The sequence below is a fragment of the Cucumis melo genome, chromosome 12, assembly GCF_025177605.1.
Source record: "Cucumis melo cultivar AY chromosome 12, USDA_Cmelo_AY_1.0, whole genome shotgun sequence".
Taxonomy (NCBI): domain Eukaryota; kingdom Viridiplantae; phylum Streptophyta; class Magnoliopsida; order Cucurbitales; family Cucurbitaceae; genus Cucumis; species Cucumis melo.
The window spans coordinates 18,874,489-18,896,716 of NC_066868.1; the positions used below are offsets into that span (position 1 = coordinate 18,874,489).

General features: G+C 38.8%; 1 protein-coding gene across 2 annotated transcripts; it reads right to left on the bottom strand.

Annotated features, from left to right (window-relative positions):
- Positions 1-1,324: 1,324 nt before the first annotated feature.
- LOC103498275 (protein PHLOEM PROTEIN 2-LIKE A9-like) lies at positions 1,325-21,933 on the bottom strand. 2 transcript variants are annotated; one of them, XR_007816284.1, is made up of 5 exons: positions 21,766-21,933; positions 9,883-20,968; positions 2,838-8,904; positions 2,709-2,756; positions 1,325-1,602 (listed from the first exon to the last, which is right to left on the bottom strand). XR_007816284.1 is itself a non-coding variant. In XM_008460831.2 (3 exons), exons 1-3 carry the CDS (start codon positions 21,844-21,846, stop codon positions 18,275-18,277), a joined length of 618 nt encoding a protein of 205 aa, XP_008459053.1. In that variant the 5' UTR covers positions 21,847-21,933; the 3' UTR covers positions 18,134-18,274. The 2 variants fall into 2 exon arrangements, 1 of the variants encoding a protein (XP_008459053.1); XM_008460831.2 differs by lacking the exons at positions 1,325-1,602; positions 2,709-2,756; positions 2,838-8,904 and having other exon boundaries at positions 18,134-18,725; positions 20,883-20,968.
- Between the last annotated feature and the right edge of the window lie 295 nt (positions 21,934-22,228).

Sequence of the window (22,228 nt, forward strand, 5' to 3'; positions counted from 1 at the left end):
ATATGACATGACTTGCATATGTCAACAAAAAAGAGCGCAACCTGAATGTATGCATCCCTTTCTCTTGTACTATCACAATCAACATGTAAATCTACACTAAATCTATTGATCTACGAACTTCGAGACGCCGATAGAGAAGAAGATGGAGTTAGATCTAAGAAAGAAATGTGATAAAGTGTCAAAGAAATGCAACGATTGCGAAAGACTTCGATAGAGGAGAAAACGGAGGACGATCTTCGGTAGTGGTGGGCACAAAAAACGATATGGGCATGATCTGGACGAGACCATCTGGACAATGCGATGGTTGTGGCACGACTTGGTTCGATAGATTTTCGATACCATCTTTAACAATGGTGGGCATAAAGGACAACTAGGTGTGAGGCCTTAATCTAGGGAAAGGAAGTTCTGTCAAAAGAGCATTTTGCTGGGAAGTTATCTAGATAAGCATGAGACATTCTGCGAGGAAAGGAAGTGAAAAGAAATGCTTAAGTTCTATTGCGAGGAGGCACGTGATGCAATGAGAGTGATTGACGAAGAAGAAACCTACGTTGGACGCCAAAAGTTAGGCACTCTGGATGATAATGTAAAAAGAGGTGTCTATGCCTAAGGAAGTGGAGGCGAGGAACTATCTCACAGGATGACATGACCACGTGCTAAGGGAAATAAATGTCAGTTGTCTTCTTAGAAGATAGGAGGGTAAGGAAATTAAAGATTTTTTCTTCCCAATGAGATAAGGTTTGTGTCTTGAACGGATGTCCAATATCCATGGATGATTAGCCTACAGGTTGAGTTTGGACTGGCGACATGGTGCGGCGACTTAAGTGAGGTGACACGTAGGTGGAAGGGAAGTGACCATTGGGTCTTAGAGATCACCATAAATAGGACCGAAGGCCAAAGGAAAAAGGTTGTTAGAAGGTATTAGATTTCTAAAACAAAGAAGTCAAGGAGAAACCCAAATGTTGAACGATCGGTCGAGAATTGCTTGGCAAAAGGAATTCAATAGCAAAAGAACAAGAAGTAAAGGCCAAGTAATTTTGTGGGTGATCTCTATGAATGTATGAATGTGATGAATGATAAACAAGTTTTCAATGTGATTTTTTGAATTATTAATTATGACTAATTGTATAAACGTTTGTGATTGTTAACAAGATCCCTACGTGACTTCAAAGCTGGCAATTACGGATAAATGCTTTCTATGTGGAATAAATGTGGTTTTGGGGCAAGCTTCCATGAACGAATTCTTATTAATCTGTAACGACCCAACTTTTCGGACTAAGCTGAGGTCACTACGTAGTACTAAGAATCGACAGTAAAACACGTAAGCTCATAAAAGGCCGGTTACAATTCATTAAAAACGTTTGAAATATCACAAAAGCAGTTTTGAGCCCTATTTTAAATCACATTCACGAGAGTTCCAAAATACTGTGCTCAAATCATCAAACACAAACCGCAAACCAAATATTCTAACCATGACTCGATCTGACAATGAAAATAACGAGTAACAAAATACATCAACGGAAGCATAAAAAAACCAAACGTGTCCATATGGCCTTCACGCATCCTTCTTGCCCCTTGTCGATCTGCCCCTCGCTGTACCCTTACCTGAAAGGTTAAAGAGAAAAAGAGTGAGTATAAGATTTACCCAGTAAGGGACCCACTACTGAGTTCGTCAGGGGATAACAGTTAACTTCCTATTCAGGGGTATCCTACATAAACAGTCTAGTGGTTTCGTAGAACGCACACATCAGTCTCGTGATCCCGAAGGATACACATATCAGTCTAGTGATCCCGAAAGATACACATATCAGTCTAGTGATCCCGAAGAATACACGTATCAGTCTAGTGATCCCGAAGGATGCACATATCAGTCTAGTGATCCCGAAGGATGCACATATCAGTCTAGTGATCCCGAAGGATACACGTATCAGTAAGGTACACTACCCCATAGATGAAGCTAACCGTTACCCCACAGCCTATACTAAACCATCTACAACAGTCACACCCCGATAATGTTCAAACTGACAGTTCAGTCATAGGCTTAGTCAGTCAGACAATATAGGTTTAAACAACTATCTCCTCAGTTGTTATATGCATATCCAATTCACACATCATTGTGACATTTCTTTAAATCTAGTCGACTAGTCAAATCCTCACTTTGTAAAGTCACCTGACGATACTTCGACTCAGTTCAAACCCTAGTGTATCCCCAAGTAATCTATGTTATGCGTAACGTCCACATTATGCATGACAATCATATTCAGTTTACAGCACGGTTCAACAGCGTATACTCAATGTACACGAGAGGTTCTCGAACTCTTAGTCCTTCCACGACATAACTCCATAACCAATATCCCGACAACAGACTTCCACTTACATAACATTAAGACCTTATAGTCCATCGACATACCATTCCAGTTCACAACGTAGCCCACCAACATAACTACAATACACAGAACATCCGGGCATCGATTTCTATTCGTAAACAACTCATTACATATGATAGCATATAAGCTACAACTAACGATCACGTTACCTTTAATCAGTCAAGAGCATATAAGTGGCTAAATCTTGCGTATGAGAGCATATAAGCTACAACTCATTAGTCAATCATGCGTCAATTCATTCAAAATAGTTACTAATGTATAATCCCATGTGGGTTACTACGTTTCCAGCCTCGATCCGAGGTCCAGTAGTAAGAAATCCCTTACCTGAGATGTAGCTAAATCTTGTTTAAGTCCGCGTCCAAACGACTCCACCTAAACACGAACATACGGGTTTAACAATGACATTATCGAAATCCACATTACAAACGTTCCAAGTAACTTCTACCGACTTACCCAATAAAGGAGAGTTGGTTCAACCTACACTTGCCGTAACACTCCTGAACTCGAGCGTCACCTTGGTAGCACCTTCAGGAGATCAACAGTTAACCCAACCAATCAGTTCAACATTTTAATCCGACATTTAGGCTCTCACTGAATATTGAAAACATTAGAAAATTCCTTACTTTGTCCTTACCAAGACTCACCGGGACTCGACACGAATGGACACGACTTAAGTGGCCTGGTGGATCAAGAGATTGGCTTGGAAATCGACTTGGCTTGGGCGGCGGCTCTTGCGGCTCGGCTCGGCTCAACTCTGTTCTGTTATCGAATCATGGCTCGGTTTGGCTCAGTTTTCGGCTCGCGGCTCGGCTTGGCTCGGCTCTCGGCTTGCGGCTCCGCTTGGCTCAGCTTTTGGCTCGCGGCTCGGCATGGCTAGATCACGGCTCGGTTTGGTACAGGTACGGATGGCGGCTCGACTAGCTCGGCCCAACTCAGTCGACTTGGAGCCGATTTGGTTTCCATACGACAGCGAACACACGGCGACGGCGACAGAGGAGATTTGCCCGATTACCTACGTCGATGCAAGATGCACGACGGTCGACACTGCACAACCGAGGCAGAGACGGTCGATGGTTGGCCGTGCGCGTGGAACCAAGAAGAAGGACAGTTGGAGACGGTTGCCGCTGGATGTCTTCTCGTCGGTGATGTGTGGCTGACGGCGTACGAGGAAGAGACGGAGACGATGACGGAACGAGTGCGTGAAGAGAAATGGATGAAGGAGGAAAAATGGTGTCGTCGGCTGCGGGAGAAGGAACGAAGAAGAAAAAAATAAGACAAGGGGGAGGTGAGGGCACGGTAGGGAAAATTAGGGTTTTGATTTTTTTAAAAAATATGTATTTTATATATATCATAATATATATATATATATATTTAAATTAAATAATAATAATAATAATAATATAATTAATAATAATAATAATATAATTTATATTATATTATTATTATATTAATTTATACTAAATTATATTTAAAAAAAATCATACCCTTCAATTTCTTTTTCTTTCCTCTTCTAAACCAACCAAAATTAACATCGAAGAATTTTAAAACCCGAACATTAACCTTTTGGGGCGTTACATTCTTCCCTCCTGAAGGAACTTTCTTCCTTGAAAGTTTTATTCCTCGAACAATTCTAGATAACGAGCTTTCATGTCATCTTCTCTCTCTCATGTAGCCTCTTCAACCCTGTGATTCCGTCATAAGACTTTAACTAAAGGAATTTTTCTATTCCTCAACATCTTCACCTCCCCAGCCAACACCTCAACGGGTCGTTCTGTATAGCTCAAGTTTTCATCAATCTCTAGTGGCTCGTAATCTACTACATGGGATGGATCTGACACGTACTTCCTCAACATAGAAACATGGAACACATCATGAACTGCCGAGAGTGATGGTGGCAACGCCAAGTGATACGCTACAGGGCCAATTCGCTCTAGAATCTCAAACGGCCCAACAAAACGAGGACTCAACTTTCCTCTTCTTTCAAATCGTAAGACACCTTTCATAGGTGCTACTTTCAAGAACACTTTGTCCCCCACATCAAACTCAAAATCCTTCCGTCTCACATCAGCATAACTCTTTGCCTACTCTGTACGGTCTGCATACGTGATCTAATTTTCTGTATTGCTTCGTTAGTAGACTGAACTAACTCAGAACCCATCAATCTATGCTCACCCACCTCACCCCAGCAAAAATGGGATCTACAACATTTTTTGTACAAGGCCTCAAATGGTGCCATGCCAATGGTAGCCTGAAAACTGTTATTATAAGCAAATTCCATCAAATGCAAGTGGGAATCCCAACTATCTGGAAATTCTAATGCACAAGCTCGCAACATATCCTCTAAAACTTGGTTCAGACGCTCAGTCTGACCATCGGTCTGTAGGTGAAAAGTTGTACTAAAGTCTAACCTCGTGCCCATAGCAGCCTGAAACCCTTCCAGAATTTGGAAGTGAAACGGGCATCTCTATTAGAAACAATCGACACTTGCACTCATGTAGTCTCACTATTTCAGACATGTAAAACTATGCCCACTTACTAGCAGTATAGGTGGATTTACCCTGAATGAGTGTGCTGATTTGGTAAGCCTGTCAACCACAACCCAAATCACTGTAAAACCCCTCAGAGTTCTAGGCAGTCCTATAATGAAATCCATGGACACGTTTTCCCACTTTCATTCCGGTACGCTCAAGAGTTGTAATAAACCTGCTGGTTTCTACCTTGGTGCCTTAACCTGTTGACACACCAAGCATTTACTAACAAATTCTGTCACCTCTCTCTTCATATTACGCCACCAGTAAACTCGTTTCAGGTTCTAATACATCTTCGTACTACCCGGGTGCATGGAAAATGGGGAACTGTGAGTCTCCGATAATAATTCTGTTTTAACCGCACTATCTGATGGCACACAGAGGTGCCTCTCAAACAAAAGTCCACCATCAGATAATATGGAGAACTCAACAGCTTGCCCTGCCTCTGCTAGGCCACGCTTCTCAACCAAATAAGGATCGTTACTCTGAGCATCAATGATCTTCTGCCTCAAAGTCGGCTGCACCGTCAACTGGGCTAACTGCATAGTGACTGCCCCTACTGACACTACAATCTCAGCCCTCTCAAAATCTCGATGCAATGGGGCCTGTCGGGTAATAAGTGCTGTTGAATGTGATACCTTTCTACTAAGAGCATCAGCTACCACATTCGCCTTGCCTGGATGATATAATATCTCACAATCATAATCCTTCACTAATGAAAGTCATCTTCGCTGTCTCATATTCAATTCCTTCTGAGTAAAGAAATATTTCAAGCTCTTGTGATCCGTGAAGATGTGTATCTTTTCACCATACAAGTAATGCCTCTATATCTTCAGTGCAAAAACTATCGTTGCCAACATAAATCATGTGTAGGGTAATTCTGCTCATCACTCTTCAACTAACGAGAAGCATAAGCGACTACCTTACCTTGCTGCATCAAAACACAACCCAAACCTTTCCTAGAAGCATCACTGTAAATCACAAAACTCCCTGAACCATCAGGTACAGTAAGAACCGGTGCAGTAACTAACTTCTGTTTAAGGTTTTGGAAACTGTCCTCACATGCCTTACTCCAAACAGAAGGAGCTCCCTTCCTGGTCAACTGACAGGTAAGAGGAGTAGCTATACGAGAAAATTTCTCTACAAACCGTCGATAATAACCTGCTAAACCTAGAAAGCTACGAACCTCACTGACCATGGAAGGTCGGGGCCAACTGATGACTGCCTCTATCTTAGCTGGATCAACAGAAACTCCAGCCTTAGAAACCACATGGCCTAGAAAGGATACCTGCTTCAACCAAAACTCACATTTCGAGAACTTTGCATACAATTTATTATCTCAAAGGGTTTGTAGAACCATTCGTAAATGCTCCTCATGCTCGGCCTCTGTCTTAAAAAATATCAAAATATCATCAATAAACACAATCACAAAAGTGTCTAGGAACTCCCTAAACACTCTGTTCATCAAATCCATAAACATTGTCGGAGCATTCGTCAAACCAAAAGACATCACAATAAACTCATAGTGTCCATATCTGGAACGAAAGACTGTCTTCGGTACATCCCTATCCTTAATCCTCAACTGATGATATCCCGACCGAAGGTCTATCTTAGAGAACACTGTAGCTACCTGTAACTCGTCAAACAGATCGTCGATCCTAGGCAAGGGATATATGTTCTTAACGGTTACCTTATTCAACTCCCTATAGTCAATACATAGGCGCATCGATCCATCCTTCTTCTTAACAAATAAAACTGGTGCACCCCATGGTGACACACTCGGTCGAATGAAGCCTTTATCAAGCAACTCCTGTAACTACACTTTCAGCGCTTTCAATTCTGCTGGGGCCATTCTGTATGGAGCTCTGGATATAGGAACCATACCCGGCACCAGCTCTATGGCAAACTCAATCTCTCTGTGAGAAGGTAACCCTGGAAGTTCTTCAGGAAAGACATCCGGATAGTCCCTCACCACTAGTTCTGATGTCAGGGACACATCAACCTCTCTAGTATCCACCACACTCACTAAGATACTTCAAGTACTTTGACTAAGCAGTTTGCTGGCCCTCATAGCTAAGATTACCTAAGGTAACGACCTTGATCCTTCTCCATTAAATTTAAAACTGGCCATCGAGGGAGGGTTAAATGCTACCTCCTTACGGGAACAATCTATGTTAGCATGGTTAGCAGCTAGCCAATCCATACCCAGAATTACATCAAAGTCGAGCATGTCAAGGACTAACAACGTTACTTCAATCACATGACCTTCTATCTCAATCTGGCATGGTTTCACCTTTTCTTTCGACAACATACACTCCTCAGAAGGAGTAGATACTGATAAAACATGGTGTAGGGGCTCTACCTCTAAGCGGGCATGCAACACAAATGCATAAGAGATAAAGGAATGTGACGAACCCGAATCAAACAAAACTAAGGCATAATGCCTCAAAACTGGAAGCGTACCTATCACCACCGTGCCTGCTCTCTCAGCCTCAGTCTTATTGGTAGCAAAGACTTTACCCTGATGTGGAGCACCTGCTCTCTGATTCTGTGCATTCTCGGTAAGTCTCATCGGGCATCTGTCAACTGTATGCCCCTCTTGCCTACACTTGAAGCAAATCCTGGTCCCAAATAAACAACGACCCAGATGGTGCTTCCCTCAAGTGGTACACAATGGCTTCCCTCTGGCAGCTTCCCCTACCTCAAAAGGTTTCTGCTGGAAGCGGCGAAACTCACCACCTGATCTGAAGTTTCGCTGTGGCACTGAAATAGGCTACTACTCAGCCTTCCTTTTCTGTTCTGAGGTCGAACCTCTACCTGCAACCTTGGACGAGTTAGCCCTCTCCTGTAAACTGAGATCTACTGCCAGGCGCAGTGCATCTGCATGAGTGGCGGGTCGGAAGGCTCAAACCAAACCCTGGATGTCTAGCCTGAGGCCTCTAACAAACTTATCAGCTCTGGCCCCCTCGGTCGCTATCATCTCGGGAGCGAAGCGGGATAACATGTCAAAATCCGCATCATACTGCTCCACTGTCCTGTCGTTCTGCTCCAAGTTCAGGAACTCCTGCCGCTTGGCATCTCTCAAACTGGCAGAGAAGAATTTCGCATAAACTCTCATTGAACTGTTCCCATGTGATTTGACCCACGTCACCCCCTAGCATCCTCTCTGTCGTCTCCCACCAGGCAGTACCTCTGTCTGTCAACATGAAAATGACGCACTGAACTTTCTGATCCTCAGATCACTTCATATACCGAAATATGGTCTCCAAAGAAGATAACCACATCTGAGCCCTGGTGGGGTCCTCCAAAGACCCATCGAATGTCGTGGGGTTATACTTCCTGAAATCCCTCAAGTGCTTGGCCTCTGCCGACAACTGATCCGGCACGATCTGGGGTACAACTGGAGCTGGAGCTGGCGGGGTAGGCTGCTGCTGCTCTCGCATCTGTATAATCAAATCCCTGAACCTCTACTCCATAGCAGCGAGGTCCACATGAGTAATTGGCGCAGCCGTGTCAGTGGCTTGGGCTACAGGCTGCACTTCAGGTTGAACACGTCTTGCTCTCCTTCCTCGGCCTCCTCGGCTATGTGGAATAAATGTGGTTTTGGGGAAAGCTTTCATGAACGAATTCTTATTAATCTGTAACGACCCAACTTTCCGGACTAAGTTGAGGTCACTATGTAGTACTAAGACTTCGACAATAAAACACGCAAGCTCATAAAAGACCGGTTATGATTCATTAAAAACGTTTAAAATATCACAAAAGCAGTTTCGCGCCCTATTTTAAATCACATTCAGGAGTGTTCCAAAATATAGTGCTCAAATCATCAAACACAAACCGCAAACCAAATATTCTAACCATGACTCGATCTGACAATGAAAATAACGAGTAACAAAATACATCAGCAGAAGCATAAGAAAACCAGACGTGTCCATATGGCCTTCACGCATCCTTCTTGCCCCTCGTCGGTCTGCCCCTCGTTGTACCCTTACCTGAAAGGTTAAAGAGAAAAAGGTAAGTATAAGATATACTCAGTAAGGGACCCACTACTGGGCCCGTCAAGGGATAACAGTTAACTTCCCATTCAGGGGTACCCTACATAAATAGTCTACTGGTTCCGTAGAATGCACACATCAGTCTCATGATCCCGAAGGATACACATATCAGTCTAGTGATCCCGAAAGATACACATATCAGTCTAGTGATCCCGAAGGATGCACATATCAGTCTAGTGATCCCAAAGGATACACGTATCAGTAAGGTACACTACCCCAAAGATGAAGCTAACCATTACCCCACAGCCTATACTAAACCATCTACAACAGTCACACCCCGATAATGTTCAAATTGACAGTTCAGTCATAGGCTTAGCCAGTCAGACAATATAGGTTTAAACAACTATCTCCTTAGTTGCTATATGCATATCCAATTCACACATCATTGTGACATTTCTTTAAATCCAATCAACTAGTCAAATCCTCACTTTGTAAAGTCACCTGACGATACTTTGACTCAGTTCAAACCCTAGTGTATCCCCAGGTAATCTATGTTATGCATAATGTCCACATTATGCATGACAATCATATTCAGTTTACAGCACGGTTGAACGGCGTATACTCAATGTACACGAGAGGTTCTCGAACTACTAGTCCTTCCACGACATAACTCCATAACCAATATCCCGACAACAGACTTCCACTTACATAACATTAAGACCTTATAGTCCATCGACATACCATTCCAGTTCACAACGTAGCCCACCAACATAACTATAATACATAGAACATTCGGACATCGGTGTCTATTCGTAAACAACTCATTACATATGATAGCACATAAGCTACAACTAATGATCACGTTACCTTTAATCAGTCAAGAGCATATAAGTGATATGTATTAGTCAATCATGCATCAATTCATTCAATACAGTTACTAACGTATAATCCCATGTGGGTTACTACGTTTCCAACCTCGATCCGAGGTCCAGTAGTAAGAAGTCCCTTATCTGAGATGTAGCTAAAATCTTGTTCAAGTCCGCTTCCAAACGAATCCACCTAAACACGAACATACGGGTTTAACAATGACATCATCGAAATCCACATTACAAACGTTCCAAGTAACTTCTACCGACTTACCCAATAAAGGAGAGTTGGTTCCAACTACACTTGTCGTAACACTCCTGAACTCGAGCGTCACTTCGCTAGCACCTTCAGGAGATCAACAGTTAACCCAACCAATCAGTTCAACATTTTAATCCCACATTTAGGCTCTTACTTAATATTGAAAACATTAGAAAATTCCTCACGTTGTCCTTACCAAGACTCACCGACTCAGCACGAATGGACACGACTTAAGTGGCTCGGTGGATCAAGAGATTGGCTTGGAAAATCGACTTGGCTTGGGAGGCAGCTCTTGTAGCTCGGCTCTGCTCGGCTCAATTCTGTTATCGGCTCGTGGCTCGGCTCTCGGCTCGCGGTCTGGTTTGGCTCCCTTCTCGGCTCGTGGCTTGACTTGGCTAGCTCACGGCTCTTTTCGGCTCAGGTACGGATGACGACTCGACTAGCTCTGCTCAACTCAGCCGACTTTGAGCCGATTTGGTTTCCACACGGCAGCGAACACACGGTGGCGACGGCAGAGGAGATTTGCCCGATTACCTACGTCGATGCAAGATGCACGACGGTCGACACTCCACAATCGAGGCAGAGACGACCGATGGTTGGCCGTGCGCGTGGAACCAAGAAGAAGAATGGTTGGAGACGGCTGCCGCTGGATGTCTTCCCGTCGGTGATGTGCAGTTGACGGCGTACGAGGCAGAGACGGAGACGATGACGGGGCGGCTACCCCAGAGACGGAGACGGAGTCGGAGACGAGGACGGAGACGGGACGAGTGCGTGAAGAGAAATGGATGAAGGGGGAAAAATGGTGTCGTCGGCTGCGAGAGAAGGAACGAAAGAGAAAAAATAAGACAAGTGGGGGAGGGAAAATTAGGGTTTTGATTTTATTTAAAAAAATATATTATATATATATATATAAATTAACTAATAATAATAATAATAATATAATTAATAGTAATAATAATATAATTTATATTATATTATTATTATATTAATTTATACTGTATTATATTTAAAAAAAATCATACCCTTCAATTTCTTTTTCTTTTCTCTTCTAAACCAACCAAAATTAACACCGAAGAATTTTAAAACCCGAACATTAACCTAAAATGATAAAATTTACCTCGAAATTTTGGGGCGTTACATAATCCTTACAAAAGGATGTTGTGTTTTACGAGTAATCTTTCCTAAATAACGTGTTTTCTTGTGAGTGATTATAGGAAAAATGTACCTTTTGATTATTTGAAAGTGCCTGATTATCAATGTTTATTAGTTTGTTATGATTGTTATTGTGTTTATAAACTTGATATGTGTCTGATGTAGTCTATTATTGATTGGCTTGAGGGCATTTGTTCATTGATACTTATTCCGTAACATTGTTATTACTCTAGCGCGATGTAAGAAAAGTAATTAGGAAACTAACCTTTCAGTTAAAAATGATGGAATGACGTAAGAAGAGATATATTGTAAGACGTGAATGAAAATTCCAAGTAACTCGCATGATGCTTGTCGATTTGTGGATCCCAAAATCTTGGCAAGGGGAGAATCCCAAGTTTGAGAAAGACTGAATGCAATGAGAAGTTGGTGGGAATCCAAGGTAATTCGCATGATGCTGGTTAAGGGTGAATCCCAGGGTCAGGCAAAGGAAGAATCTCATATCTCAGTGTTGAACTTAAATTGTGAGAGGATCTAAGTGAGTGGTGTCGATGGCATTGTTGTACAGATGTTAAGGTGCTTATGGATGGATGCGATAAGATTTATACAATGCGGTTTGACCCTATTATTATTATTGATTCTACTTTACTCTCCAGAAAGAGTTTCTAAAACTTGTCCCTCGCTAAGCCTGTTTGACTTACGTTTTAAGTTTTTTCCCTTCCCAGAATGTAAGACATTAAAGCTAAGTAGAGGATTGATTCCGAGCGTTGTAGCTTGATCATGGAGAGAAGATAGAGTTACCTTGTAGTCTTACATGGCGTGCTGGCCATGACATCTCATCATACGTTTGAGGAGCCGATTTGTAAGTGCATCACTTCTTAATGCCCCAAACTCAGTTCGGTAGGAAGGCGAGTGTACGCTTAGGCTGGTGAGGCCAAGCCAGAGATCAAAAATGGCGAAGAACTGAGAAAGGAAAAGAAAGCCTAAAAGATTGTTTTTAGAGTTAGGGGTGCTGGGTGGCCAAGGTAAAGAAGGGAAGGAGGATCTTGCACCTCTGGGTGCCCCGCCTCAAGGAAGCAATTGAAGCGGCAAAGAAAGAAAAGGAGACCCTAGAAGATGTTTTTAAGATTGATTATAGATGAAAAGAGAGAAAATGACTTAGATCGGAGTCTTATACTTTTAAATACCATGGTAGGAAGAAGAAGGACAAGGGACAATATAAGACTATGTTTCGTTTTATGCAAAGTAAGGTAAGGGTTGAAATATGTAATATATGAACTTTGTAAGTGTTAAGTGAATAAAGAGGAGAAGTTCATTTATTTCGGCTGTTTTCTTGTTATCTATTTAAGTTATTACCTAAGAGTTAAAGTTAAGTTGTTCTAGGCGACATAGTAAAGTCAAAGGTTGTAAATTATTTTTCTGCTGTGTATGTCCTTTTGCTTATCACTTACAAGTATTAAAATAAGAGCTTGGCGACGAAGATAAGCTGAAGAGTTGTTTTTACCTGCAGAAAGTGGTGAAGGTCTCTAAGGCTCTATGGAAGAGCCTTGCGAAAGAGACAAGTGTAAGAGTTGTTCTGGTTAGTGGGCATCCAAACCATTATCTCACGGAGAGAAACGTAATGGATGTCTAGGTGACACGCCCTCATTAGGTTATGAGGAATGGTCTTTGGGACAAAGCGTCATAGGTGGTACCAGAGCATAAGTTTCATGGAACAAAAGTTGCCAAGGTTGGAATCAAGATGAAGTGGTCTGATGGCAAGTAAGTTGATTTTGCTTAGTCATAGAAAAGGGAGAGAGCTTTTGGTAGTCTGACCTAGGTAGTCAGACACTTGACTTGATGAGCAAGCTATTTACCAAGGGTAGTATTGCGTACAAATTGTTGCTATGACAGATGCTAAGTATACGAGAGCTGATCTTTACTTCGTGACTCCTCAATTATGCGAGAACTATCTCCGACTGCATGATTTGTTGAGAGATACACTATGCTAAGGTTATGGAAAAGACAGACTAAGTTACAGTCTGCTACCAAGCCCATAATGAATGTAGAAGCACATTCCATCGATCGAGATGTGAGAAGGGAAAAAGATGAGGCACAACTTGAGAAAGCCACACAGATAATGGGTAAGGTGGGTAATGCGAGACCCATAAGTTAGTCAAAATTGCTAACGTTTTCTTTGATCCTTTTATTCTTTTACTATAGGAATTCATCATTTTACAAAACTCGTATTCCTCCGAGTTATCAATAGGTAAGTGGTTTGGCTTTGAAAGGTTGAAGATTTGAGAGCTAGGTAACTGTGACGAGGAGTGGGTTCTCTTACAAGTTGTCTCCAAATTTTGAAGGTCTCGAAAATTCTATGAGGGTATGAACGAGACTTATATGATTTTTCTTGTGTTCTCAATTCTCTTTATACATACGATTTACAAATGAATAGAATGCCTTATTCATGTTGTGTGATCTTGAATAGGATGCCTCGTCTTTGTTGTGTGATCTAGGATGAGATGCTCTATTCATGCTGAGTGATCTTGAATAGGATGTCTCATCCTTGCTATATGATTTGGGATGAGATGATCTATTAATGTTGTGTGATCTTGAATAGGATGGCTCGTCCTTGCTGTATGATCTGGGATGAGATGCTCTATTCATGCTATGTAATCTTGAATAAAATGTCCTATTCATGTTGTGTGATCTTGAATAGGATGCTCGTACTTCCTGTTTGATCTGGTATGGGATGCCCATTGCTTACTATGTGATTTGGCATTGGAAGATAGGTTATGCGTAGTGAAATTGATGGAATCCCTCTAATTCGCCGAGACTACTCCGCATGGCTACAACTTGACAATAGAGTGTGGTAAACGCTTGAGCCGAGGGAGAGGAGTACAAAGACATGGTAAGACGTGTGAAATGATTCCACGAGTTGATAATACGACGCACTAGGGACATACAACGCCATAAGGCTTAGAGTGAGGAAGGAAGAGACGATTTCCTTTATGTTGCACAAATTATTGAGAATAGGCCAAATTAGCAATGACTCTACACGAACATAAGTAGTTTTTCACACTGATCACCAAGTTTCACGAGGAAGTTTGGCGTTGGGCAAAGGAAAGAAAATGATGGAGCCGAATTTTGAGGAAGAAATTCTCAAAAGGAGGGACTAGTTGTGAGGCCCTAGTTCGAAAAAAGGAAGTTATGTCGAAAGAGCTCTTTGCTAGAAAGTTATCCATGAGATATTTCGCATGGAAAAGATGCAAAAAGAAATGCTTAAGTTATATCGCTAGAAGGCAAATGATGCAATGAGAGTGGTTGGCAAAGAAGAAACTTGTGTTGGACGCCAAGACTTATGCGCTCCGCATAATAATGGGAGAAGAAGTGTGTACGTCTAAGGAAATGGAGACAAGGAACTGTCTCGTAAGAATGACTTGACCATTGGTTGAGGAAAATAAATGTCTGTTGCTTCCCAAGAAGATAAGAGGATCAAATGATTAAAGAGTTTGGTTTCCAAGGAGATAAAGTGTGTGTCTCGAAAGGATGTCCAATCGCTACTGACGGTTAACCTACATGTCGAGTTTTGGGTTGGCTATATGACACGGTGACTTAAGTGAGGTGACAAGTGGGTGGAAGGGAAGTGACCCTTGGGTCTGGGACATCGACATAAATAGGACCGAAGTCCAACAGAAAAAGGTTGTTCGAATGTATTAGATTTTTAAAACTAGGAAGTCAAGGAGAAACTCGAATGCTGAAAGATCGGTCAAGAGAACCACTTGGCGAAAGGAATCAAATAGTAGAAGAAGAAGGAGTAGAGGCTAAATAATTTTATGAGTGATCCCTATTAATTTTGAATGTGGTGAGTGATAAATAAGTTTTCAATATGATTTTCTGAATTATTAATTATGAATAATTGTATGTGATTTTGATTGTTAACAAGATCCCTACGCGACTTCAAAGCTGATAATTATAGGTAAATGCTTTCGATGTTGAAAAAATTTATTTTGGGGCAATCTTTCATGAATGAATTCTTGTTAATCCTTACCGAAGGATGATATGTTTTACAAGTAGTCTCTCCTAAATAACGTGTTGTGTTATATGTTAAATTCTCTTGTGGATTATTCGAAAGTGTCTGATTATCGATTTTTATTATTTTCTTATGGTTGTTATTGTGTCTATAAACTTGATATGTGTTTGATGTATTCTATTGTTAATTGACTTGAGGATTATTTGGTCGTTGATACTTATTCCATAACATTGTCATTACTATGGCACGATGTAAGGAAAGTAGATAAGCAACTAACCTTTCAGATAAAAATGATGGAATAACGTAAGAAGGTGAGATATATTGTAAGACGCTGATGGAAATCTCAAGTAACTCATATGATACTGGTCAATTTGTGGATCCCAAAATCTCGACGAGGGAAGAATCCTAGGTTTTGAGAAACATTGAATGCGATGAGATGTTGGTGGGAATCCCAGGTAATTTGCGTGATGCTGGTTAAGGGTGAGTCCTAGGGTCAGGAAAGGGGAAAATCCAAAATCTCAGTGTTGAACTTAAATTGTGAGAGGATCTAAGTGCATGGCATCGGTGGCATTGTTGTATTGATGTTTGAGATGCTTGTGGTTGGATGAGATAAGGTTTATACGATGTAGTTTGACCCTATTATTATTATTAATTATGTTGTACTATCCAAAAAGGGTTTCTACAACTCATCACTCACTAAGTCTGTTTGACTTACGTTTTAAGTTTTTCCCCTTTCTAGGTTGTTAGGCATTAAAGCTAAGCGAAGGATTGATCCCGGGCATTGTAGGCTACTCAAGGAGGGAAGGTAAAGTTACCTTGCAGTCTTACATGGCGTGCTAGCCATGACATCTCATCATGCTTTAAAGGAGCTTGTTAGTAAGCACATCGCTCCTTAACGCCTCAAACTCAGTTCAACAGGAAGACGAGTGCACATATAGGCTGGTGAGGCCAAGCCAGAGATCAAAAGAGTCAATGAATTGACGAAGGGAAAAGAAGCCTTAAAGATTGTTTTCCAAGTTAAGGGTGCTAGGTGTCACAATTGTAGCCTTTCAAACAGGATTGTACGATACTTGTTCTTCTCTGTCAATAAGTCAGCCGTATAAAATACAAAAGTCGCGGACAAACTCGCGATATGATATGGCCTCCCTTCACGTTCTTGCGAATTTTTTTTTATAAAATGTGTGAGAGAGAGAGAGGAAATCATTGAAAACATCATAAAAGAAAGCATTAAAGACTGTCAATTGCAAAGAAAAGCTAAGCTGACAAGGAGTGCGACAAGACTTGGGTCAGGATTCAACTACTATACCTCCCCTATAGTACATTTTGAACAATTTTAGCCTTGGCAAGCTTGCATATGAAAATGCCGAAATGTCATACTCTAGCTCAGTGACATGACAATGTGAGTAATAGACTAAACTACGTACAAGACATAAAGACAAAGTAATTTGTGGTATTTGGGCATGCTGCCATATGTAAACAACGCCTTCGACAAGCATGCCCGTGACACTGAGAGACCTAGGTAAAGAAGAGAAGGTGACCTTACGCCTTTGGGTGCCCCGCCTCAAGGAACAATTGAAGCGGCGAAGAAAGAAAAGGAAACCCTAAAGATGTCCTTGAGATTGATTGTAGATGAAAAAAGGCGAAAGGACTAAGATCAGAGTCTTATACTCTTAAATATCATGCTAGGAAGAAGGACTAGACAAGAATATCATACTAGGTTTCGTTTATGCAAAGTAAGGTGAGGGTTGAAATTTGTAATGTATGAACCCTATAAGTGTTAAACTAATAAAGAGGAGAAGTTCAGTTATTTCAGCTGTCTTGTTGTTATTTATTGAAGTTATCGCCTAAGAGTTAAAGTGAAGTTGTGCTAGGCAACAAAGTAAAGTCAAAGAAATAAGAGCTAGGCGACGAAGCTAAGTTGAAGAGTTCTTTCTCACTGCAGAAAGTTGTGAAGATCTTTAAGGCTCCATAGAAGAGCTTTGCGGAAGAGACGAGTGTAAGCTAGAGTTGTTCTGCTTACTAGTCGTTTAGAGCGTTATCTCGTGGAGAGAAATGTAATGGATATGTCTAGGCAGCAAGTCCTCATCAGGTTGTGAAGAGTGGCCTTTGGGGCATGGGGCGTGACACTGGGCACGAAGGACGACAAGACGGCTTGGATGTGCTTTGACGGTGGTGGTTCCATGGCATGAAAGAGTGAGTGATTTAGAAGAGAGGGTTTGGGAAGTTTAGGGTGAGATGAGACGAAAGGGAAGAAGAATGAGTAAAGTGAGGAGAGAGTTAATTTTACAAAAATAAATAATAAAAAAAATTAAGGACTGCGGATGTTTCATGTCACTTTTTAAAATGTGGATGTTTAATGTCGATTTTAAACCGACATTAATCCTTCCACTTTGATGTTGGTTCAAAACGGACAATAAACATCCACATTTTAAAAAGTGACATTAAAAATCAATTTTCAGTTTTTCCAACCGACATCAAAGGCCATATTTCTTCTATTTGAAAAAAAGAAAATTCCCTTACCAATTTTGGACACCAATTGTAGTTTACCAATTAAAAGGAACAAATTGTTTCCCTCACATAAGAAAGAATGATTAGGGCTTTAGAAAATGGGAGCAGAAATATGTACGTTATTGGAAAGATAAATTGTTTTCCTCGTAAGAGATAGAATAAAGAAGGAGAATAGGAGAGGAGGAGAAGAATAGAAGCAGAGGAAGAAGATTGGAGAAACCTAACAGAAACAAATAGAAGAGAAGGATGGCGGAGAAGAAAGATAATAGTGGAATAATTAAAAATTTAAAATAGAAAATAGCAACCGAATTAAAAACTTGCTATATTTGTAAAATTGGAAAAGTTTGAACTATTATCGCTAAATCATATTATCACAGTGTCAACCCAATTCTATTTTTTATATACGATAGAACATAAATTTAAGAATTAAAATTAAATATAAAACACCCACATGACAGAATTTTATTACATGATATGCATGGATTACAGAATTTGAAGAATTTACATGCATGTTTGATGTACGACAAGATCATGTGCCCTTCCATAATCATTTAAATATATGTGAGTGGTCACCTATTGTGTTGTGATGGGTATTGCAGTATCATTATGTATTACCATCTCAACCAATGCATAATGGATCCTCAACCCTCCCTTCCACCTATTGGTCCAAACTTCATAGAGACCAAAGTAGAGATTTAGATCATCATCAGGTTGGGTGAGAGGGACTTGAACAATCAAATCATCCCCAGGAGTAGGAATAAAGGAAATTTTTACATCAGTACTTGTAGTAGGTATGGTTGTAAGATTCATTTTCTTCAAATGGAAATGTCCTTTTTTACCAATCTTAGCCATTATGTAAACGCTACAATCATCCCATCCAAAAGCATCGGGACTTAGTGAGACACCGAAAGAAGCTTTGTAGGTTTTTCCAGGCACAAGATCTTTCTTGATTGAACCTGTTACTTCTAACCAACATACTTGTTTTAACTCAGCAAAATAATTCTCATCTTTATCATAGTTGTTCCTATACAAATCCACCGAATCAATAAAATTCAAATTAATAAACTATGTTCTTTTAAAACAAATGGGTTCGTCCTTTGACGTACCCTCCTCATCAACATTATCATTAATGTCATACATTATCTTTGTCTATTATTTTTATAGACTTACTATTTATTTGATATCAAACAAGTAAATGATAATTTCTTAATTAAACACTACGATTAAAGTTGTCTCTATAAAGATAAAGTTCCTAAATATTGATTCTCTTTTTTTGTTCATTGATTGATTTTTTTTTCCACATCAAAAAATTTAATTAGGCTCACAAAGAAAATCAAATGTAGAGAGAGAAATACAATCTCTTAAATACCATTATCATGGATGCTCTGCTATAAAATATGCATTAACAAGAGTGAGCACAAAGGAGGGATTGGTAAAGTATATTTGTCTTTCTTATGTTCTATTATTAAAAAGATATCTTTATGGTTTCCATGTCTTAGCAATAGGTGCATTTGGTTCCTTAAACTTTTAAAATGGACTTTTTTTTTTTTTTTTTTTATCTCTAAATTTTGAAAAATAGGCTTAGGAAGTATGGTGAATAGTTTTTTTTTTTGTTTTTTTTTTTAAATTATATTATAATGCTGTTGTAGAAATTATAAAATGTAACAAACAATAAAAATAAGAATAAAAGACAGAAACCCCTCTTTTCTCACTTCTCTCTCACACTTCCCCCTCACCGACAGCCTTCACCTCAAACCTCCTTTTCCGGCAGTTTTCCCCTGCCTGGCGTCCGCGTCATTTTTACCCCTCTTTTTTCTTCTTCCATTTTTGTACAAGATAACACCAATTTAACACCAAAAACCAATCAAAATCAAACAAAATAACTCTTACATAACAAAAATACCTCTCGATCACATACGCATGAAATAACGATCAAAAACAATTTTGTACTATCTTGTACCTTAATCTAAACGATTTTATACTCTTGTATCAAGTCTAAACGATTGTATAGACTCATATCAAGTCTAAACAATCTTATAACTTAGTCTAAACGATCTTATACCAAATCTAAAGGATCTTGGTACACAATATATTGTTCCCTTGTACCCAGCCTAAAAGATCTTATATCCTTTTACCTAGTATAAGTGATCTTGTACCCAGTCTAAACGATTTTGCACTAAATCTAAACGATCTTAATACACAATCTTGTACCCTTGCACACAGTCTAAATAACCTTGTAACCCTTGTACCCAATGTCCAAACGATTTTGTACCGAATCTAAACGATTTATTAATGATAGTGATCTATCTCTATCTATTTTGGATAGACAACTGATCGTTTAAATATTGGTACACAATCATTTAGATCTTGTACCAAGAAAAAAAATGAGAAATGAAGAAGAAGAAAGAAATTCTGGCAGAGAAAATAAAAAAATTGTAAACAAGAAGAAGTGAGAATATGAAAAATGAGAACTAATAATATGAAGAAATGAATTGATAATATGAATAGGAGAAGAATAAATCGCAAAGAAGAAGTGAGAATATGAAAAATGAGAACTGATAATATGAAGAAATTAATTAATAGTATGAATAGGAGAAGAATAAATCGCAAAGAAGAAGAAAAAGAAATGAAGTGGAAGAATGGTCCCACAATATTAAAAGCAATAAATGACAAATTTGAAATTTATGAAAAAAATAATTGTGGCTTCATCGACTTCAATTTTTTATTACACAAATCATAAATATTTTTTGGTTTCGTTATTTTTATGTAAATTAATCTTATTTTTTTATTATGGATTACATTTTATAATTTCAACTTCAATAATAAAATATAATAAAAAAAAAGTTACTCTCTAAATGTAGTAAACAAAATAGAATAACATTTCAATATCTTATTTAACGAAACCGCCTAAAAAGTTATATTTTGAAAATTCAATTAGCAAAGGTACCCATTACAGAAAACATTGGAACCAAAAGAGTATATTTTGTTTACTATAATTATTATTTTGGTGTTTAAAATATATATGGTATGGTATTAGAAGTTAATTTTTCCCCTTATGTATGGAAAGTATGTGCCTAAATTGGTTAAATTATGGTAAGTTGAGAAATTAAAGTTGAATTTATGTTGTAAGAAAAGGAATTAATAGCTAATTAAGTATCAAAATGAGAAAGTTGAAGCTTACGGGTCTCGACCAGGAATGGTCCAATATCGTCTATCGTTACCCCATGTAATATTTAGAGCCCTTGGATAAACTTTGAATTTGTTATCCTGAAACATTCTCCCAATTCTCAATTCAAATCTTATCTTACAAATATGATAAAAACTATATTTAATTATTCAAGATTCAATCATTCAAAATTTTAAATTCTCACATTTTTCTTCATAACTCAAAGACTACTAACCTTATAATTTTAATTCATTTAGAATATCTTTGTGTTTGCATCTCAAACAACCCTTTCTGCAAGAAAAGACTAATTTTTTTTTTTTTTCTTTTAACTAAAACCCTAATTTTACTTGAGCACTTTTGAAAGAAATAATTAGTTAAGGCCTCTAAGTTTTATTTATTTACTTTTACCTCTCTATAATAAGAGTTAAACCAAACATTACTAACTTCTAAGGACACAAAATTTTACTCATTTACAAACCCTCTAATAAGCATATCAAACACAACTATATTTGAACCGAATTATAGATATTTTCTTCTAATGCCTAATTAGTGTATAATATTAGGAGTTTATAACCACATAAAACCTATGAACAAAACTAAACCATTTGAAAACTTTTAAATTTACAAAAAGAAAAAAAAAATGATTTGAGAATTGTGAGCTGTTGTGAATTTAAAAACGCTCAAAAATAATAATATGTATTAATTTAATGAACTACTCATCTGTTACCAACAATCTTATATATATCAGAAAGTTAAGCTTAATGAAAAAAATTGTATAGAGATTTAGAGATATGGTTTCATATTAATTAATTAGTATTAGGACATAGTTGTGACCAATTAATAATATAAATACAAAAATGAGTATATATAAATCATAAATGAGATTTTGGAAGCTTACACTACAAGTTTCTACAGAAGCATTAGCCCGAAAGTGAGGATCGGAAGGTATTCTGGTTCGTCTCCAACGTAGAAAAGACATCAATCAACTTAGTTTTTGGTAATTGTAGCTAATAATTGAAGCTTTTCTTCTTCCCCTTTTACTTTGTTGAATATATATATATATATATATATATATATATATATATATATATATATATATATATATGTATGTATGGTACTAATTAACAGCCGCAACTAAAAGCCTTTTCTTTTATAGCTAGAGGAAGAAAGATGGAAGGAAAGCACTTGTGTGAATATATTCCAATTTTGTAGAATTTGGTATCAAAAACCAAATTGAAAGAGTTGGACCTCAACCGAAGAATCAATTCATTATTTGAGATAAAGCTTTTGTGTCATGTAACGTCAAGAAAAAACAAGAATCAAATTCTCTTGAAATTTCTTGCATACTATATTTCCATTTG

Bases quoted from the DNA above. Each gene is read 5' to 3' on its own strand.
- LOC103498275 (XM_008460831.2), bottom strand. From the start codon at position 21,846: ATGTCTTTTCTACGTTGGAGACGAACCAGAATACCTTCCGATCCTCAC. The intron at 20,969-21,765 runs GTAAGCTTCCAA...AGAATGTTTCAG, and splicing joins CTTCTGTAGAAACTTGTAGT to GATAACAAATTCAAAGTTTA. The intron at 18,726-20,882 runs GTAAGCTTCAAC...GGATTTGTATAG, and splicing joins ACCATTCCTGGTCGAGACCC to GAACAACTATGATAAAGATG.